This window comes from Morone saxatilis, unplaced genomic scaffold (genome assembly GCF_004916995.1).
Source record: "Morone saxatilis isolate NCDOM2014 unplaced genomic scaffold, NCSU_SB_2.0 Contig7, whole genome shotgun sequence".
NCBI classification, from domain to species: Eukaryota; Metazoa; Chordata; class Actinopteri; family Moronidae; genus Morone; species Morone saxatilis.
Genome location: NW_023340246.1, coordinates 17,171,732 through 17,177,011, shown reverse-complemented (window position 1 = coordinate 17,177,011; position 5,280 = coordinate 17,171,732). Strand labels below are relative to the sequence as shown.

The following is a 5,280-nucleotide window of genomic DNA, read 5'->3' as shown; positions in this document are numbered from 1 at the left end:
AAAGTATACTTGCTTGTGATTATCTTTATACATTTCTTGCATTATTTTACTTGTTCTGTCAGCTGATAGTATCACACGGAAATACATATATTTTGATTTAAGCCCCAAATTATTTGGATTTCATCACTGGATCTGAAATTCATTGGATTGTGACCTCTTTGCTGAATCGTGCACTAATTAATTATTTCTACATTGGATTCCTGTTGTAACAAATGTTTGGAAATCATCCCAATGTTGAGGAGTTAGGAGTTGTTTTTTTTTGTTTTTTTTGACACTCAGCGTCTTTCCCAAAGACATGCAAGGACAAAAAGGATCCATCCTCATCCACAATTACAATCGTGGAACTTTTGTGGCAAAAACACAAACATTGATTCTCCTAAATCTTTATTTTCATAAATACTCTGCCCCCTTTGCTTTTGATTTGTTTATATATAGTGTTCTATTTCTTCCCTGACTTACCTTGATAAAGTAATGATTAACTCATCCATTGCGTTATGTGTAATATACATCCTCCCTTTCAGTTCAATGTCATAAAAAAAAGTAGGATTTTTTTAAATTGTGCATTTCTTTGTGATGTTTATCAAAAGTAAAAATTTAGGTCATGATTAAAATAACGATCCATCCCCTCATTTGGGATTGATTGTGTAATTACTGGCTGTTGGAACGAGATTTGACCCCCTGCTCTGTTTGCTGTGTTATGGTGACCTGGCACTTAAACACGCCGTGGTTATCGATTTGTCTGCATCTTTAATTTGTTTATCCTTTTCTTTTTTTTAACCTTTTCCACTGTTCCCATTGTGTCCAATGAGCCCGGCTAGATGCCTGAGAAATGAGACGAGAGAGGCAAGCAGAGAGAGAGACAGGCAGAAAACTCAAACTGTCGCACAGCAGACACGAGGATGATTCATGTGTAAGAGGTGAGTTGTGTATCCCGGTAGATTTTGCCGTTGTTTAAAACCATTGTCCTAATGTTTCTCATTTTCACAGTAATTTAATTTACTGGAGAGTCTCAGGTGTATTCAATAATCTGGCTACAAATAGACCGGTCATACGTCACACTGGTAGTGTGCAGAGTCTCAGCTAAATGAAACGTCTTGCTGCTAGTTGAGAGTTGTTTTTTGTTTTTTGATCTGGATATTAGCAGCAAGATTTTCAATGTAAGAAAATGGTGAAAAGGGAAGAGAACATTTCATGGTGGTGTGAGAGACAGGTAAGTTATTTGGGAATCACTGCTTATCTGTCCATCCTCTTTCTCTTTCCCACCAGGCTTCCCTTCCTCCTACACAGTAGATGATGAAATGTATTAGAGGAAAAGAAGCAAAGGCTCTTTTCTTTTTTTCTTTTAGAGCTTTGTGGGGGCAGAAGCTCAAGGCAGATAGGGCAGAGGGACTGCAATAATAGTGGACCCTTCAAGTTGCCTGACAGGCTTTATTAGAAAAAAAAGGCAAGAGAGACAGTGAGGAAAGAGTGTAGAGAGAAGGAGAGCAGCACTCGTCTCCACTCCCCCTCCCAGCAAATGGGAGAGCAGGTCTAAATCATGTTGCATATCAGTGCTGTTGTGCTGTGATGTTGCTCAGGCAGAGCCCGGCGCAGAGCAGGCAGCCTTGCGGACCAGTAGTCAGACCCAGGATCAGCCCAGCAGGCTTCACAGAGCTGGAGACCCTCTCCCCGCAACTTTCCTCGCCTGCACTGCGTGCCCCCCTCAGTGACATGTACCCCGAAGAGAGCCGAGGGTCTGGAGGGGTAGCCACTGTGGACTTCCTGGAAGGGACGTATGACTATGCCGCCCCCACCCCTGCCCCGACTCCTCTTTACAGCCACTCCACTCCTGGCTACTACTCTGCTCCTCTGGATGCCCACGGACCACCCTCAGATGGCAGCCTTCAGTCCCTTGGCAGTGGGTCTACCAGTCCTCTTGTGTTTGTGCCCTCCAGCCCCCAACTCAGCCCCTTTATACACCCACCCAGCCACCACTATCTGGAAACCACCTCAACACCCGTCTACAGGTGAGGGAACACAATTATTCTTCCTCTCCAGAGTGGAGAAAAGTGTGCTTGGAAAAAGAAAGTTATTTTTGTAAACTCTATACAAACATGTATGGATCCCCTCTTTGATTGCTTTTTAAGTGATGTTGGTGTGTTTTTCTGGCCATTACTTTTAAATGTAGTAATGTTTCTCATGGGAGGATATGCCATTTGGGAGAGATGCCACCTCCAGTGCTTGAATCTGATTGTTTGATTAGTCTTGTTTGTGCTGTAATGATTATTTAATTGATAACAGCGGTGCAGACTCTTCAGATTTGTTTCTCCAGTATGGTTCTTTCTCTCTATCATGATTTGAATACAAAGTTAAAGAATGATATACACATAGAAGAAGTTGTTTATCTTGTTCATAATTCATTTATTTCCTAATTTTACTGTGTTTTCTCTGCTGACTTGGTGTTTTGTATTGAATGGTTATAAGGCAAAATGTTGCCACACAACTAGTTTTAATATTTTCCACTCCCATATTATACCAGTGGCATTCAGTTAAGTCCTCACAAATATAATTATATAACCGCATTGTTTTTTAATCTCCTGCTTTATACAAAACATTGTCACTATCTCTATAGAAAAGATCAAGCTTTGCCCTGGTTTCTAATTCCAGAGATTAAGGACTTTGTCAAGGACCTTGAGAAAGGAACAATACGTAAGAACAACAGAAGTACATGTACAAATTGTTTCCTGCCTCAGGTGGAAAAATAGTCCTCTGCCTTTATGTCTGCCACCGGAGTCAGTGTGCTAAATGTTAGAATCGATCAGCTGTTTTTGTATGGCAAGAAAGCTATTTATATTATCTCATCTGTATTATCTTTATGAAAACACTTTAAATGAAACTGAGCTGAAATCTGTTTCCTGTGGCAGGTCCAGCGTCCCGTCCAGTCAGCAGCAGGTTTCCAGAGAGGACCAGTGTGGCACCAGTGACGACTCATACAGTGTGGGGGAGTCGGGGGCTGGAGCTCGGGCCGGTGGGTTTGAGATGGCCAAAGAGATGCATTTCTGTGCTGTGTGCAGTGACTATGCCTCGGGGTACCACTACGGGGTGTGGTCCTGTGAGGGCTGCAAGGCCTTCTTTAAGAGGAGCATCCAGGGTACGTACTCTGTCTGTCCTCATATGTTACCTGTTTGTGAAAGGTCTTTTTCTTATTTTGTCAGAGTTTAGTGTTCATATTTCTTGTAAAAATGATCAAGAATTTCCCAAAACTTCCACATTAACTACAGTTAATTACTCAAAGAAATGCTCAAACTTTAATGTTTTTTAAAACCACATGAAGGAACACAATTAACAGTATAACTGATTGTAAATGCAGAAAGAAGTGGAGCACTGTGCCTCATAAAATGCATTTTTCTGTCAGTCAACAGAATAAAATTGTGGTTTTATCTTGTACATCAGAGGAAATGAAAATTGGATGGACAGCGATTTAACTTGTATGCTTGTGTTTAGTGTGCCGGTTTTGTAGACTCGTGGTACGGAAGTGAACTGCCTGTAACCTCAACAGAGAAAGAAGTAGTCAAACTGGAGCTCAATAAAGGAGAGAAAATAGGAAAATATAAATGATAAAAAGTGAAAGATTTTAAATTAAGAGAACAGAATTTAAGAATTCAAAGTTTGAACCATTCTTCCTCTCTGTTTGCATCCTATATCTATTAATACCACGTGGTGTAAAACCTTCACGCAGACAAACGCTTCATCTGCTGACGATTGCTTGGTGACGTTTGTGATCCTACGGCATATTGATGAGTCTTGCAATGGAAGACTAGTCAAAGAGAAACCAACGGTCTCCATGACAATGACAAAGCCGTGATGCCACATTTTAATTTTCTCCATCTCAGATCCATTTAATATGGGAATGGAGTGTTCCTGGCTACTAAATAACATAAGTCTAAACTGAACGCTGGAGTGGGGGGCTTGAAGTAATAGATTTTCTTCCTTTTCAGGTCACAATGACTATATGTGCCCAGCAACCAATCAGTGTACTATTGACAGGAATCGGAGGAAGAGCTGCCAGGCCTGCCGTCTTAGGAAGTGTTACGAAGTGGGCATGATGAAAGGAGGTTGGTTGAAACACCCGCAAACAGCCATTTGCTGTTTATTACAACATTCAGTTGCATTATTGTTTCTCACTCTTTTCTTTCTTGGTTAAAATGTTTAATTGGATTTCCAAACTAATTGCCGTTTATCATCATGGCTTTTTTTGCTGAGAGGACTGGCACAAACATGAGAGGGCTGGTGGATGCAGATAAGCTCGAGACTAACTTTAACGTGACCTTGAAGTGATTTCCTCTTAAGAAGTACAACTACTGATTAACACACACCCACATTTTTTTGTTTTCATACTTCTTGAATCACACAGACATCCATATAATCTGTACTGTTGGACTTTGTGGTAAGAACAGGAAATTAAGAGTGACGTGTGAGTGAAGAACAGGCCTGATGAGTGTGTGTGTGTGTGTGTGTGTGTGTGTGTGGCTTTTCTCTGTGTAACTGCGTGTTATCTTCCATTAAACCCCTGCTGTGTGCTTAAGGTGTGCGCAAGGACCGCGGTCGTGTTTTGCGACGTGACAAACGACGGACCGGCGCCAGTGAGAAAGAAAAGGCCTCTAAGGACCTGGAGCACAGAACAGTGCCCCCTCAGGACTGGAGGAAACACAGCAGCAGCAGCAGCAGCAGCAGTGCTATTGGTGGAGGAGGAAAATCATCTATGATCGGCATGCCTCCTGAGCAGGTGCTTGTTCATGTGGAGAAAATTAATGATTTGTTTTTGAAATATCTTGTGGTGCAAATTGGTGGCCAGGAAGACTTTGGGGTTTCAGTTTGGAGCACAACAGCTTGTATTTTTCTGGTTAAATTGAGTGACAGTGTGTTGATCTGTGCTTCCCCAGGTGCTCCTCCTGCTCCAGGCTGCTGAGCCCCCAATGCTGTGCTCCCGTCAGAAACTGAGCCGACCTTACACTGAGGTCACCATGATGACCCTGCTCACCAGCATGGCCGATAAGGAGCTGGTCCACATGATCGCCTGGGCCAAGAAGCTTCCAGGTACGGCTTAGAGTGGCACCACTAATAGTACAAATCCTCCTAAATTACTGTATAATACAGTATATCTTTCTTCAAAATGTATATTTTTTAAGATTTAAGTGAAATTATCTCTTCCCACTAGGATGTGTTTATTTGTTAAAACCATTTAAATGTGGGGTGCCCGGTTAGCTCAGTCGGTAGAGCTGGCGACCCATATACAGAGTT

At 42.0% G+C, this 5,280-nt stretch overlaps 1 protein-coding gene across 1 annotated transcript in view; it reads left to right on the top strand.

The window, feature by feature from the left end:
* Positions 1-1,473: 1,473 nt before the first annotated feature.
* The window catches only part of esr1 (estrogen receptor 1), a gene marked incomplete in the record, with an annotated part of 8,151 nt that continues 4,344 nt past the window's right edge, over positions 1,474-5,280 (top strand). The window contains 5 exon segments of the mRNA XM_035679009.1: positions 1,474-2,006; positions 2,904-3,130; positions 3,978-4,094; positions 4,566-4,765; positions 4,923-5,076. Coding sequence (XP_035534902.1) covers positions 1,567-2,006; positions 2,904-3,130; positions 3,978-4,094; positions 4,566-4,765; positions 4,923-5,076 — 1,138 coding nt within the window.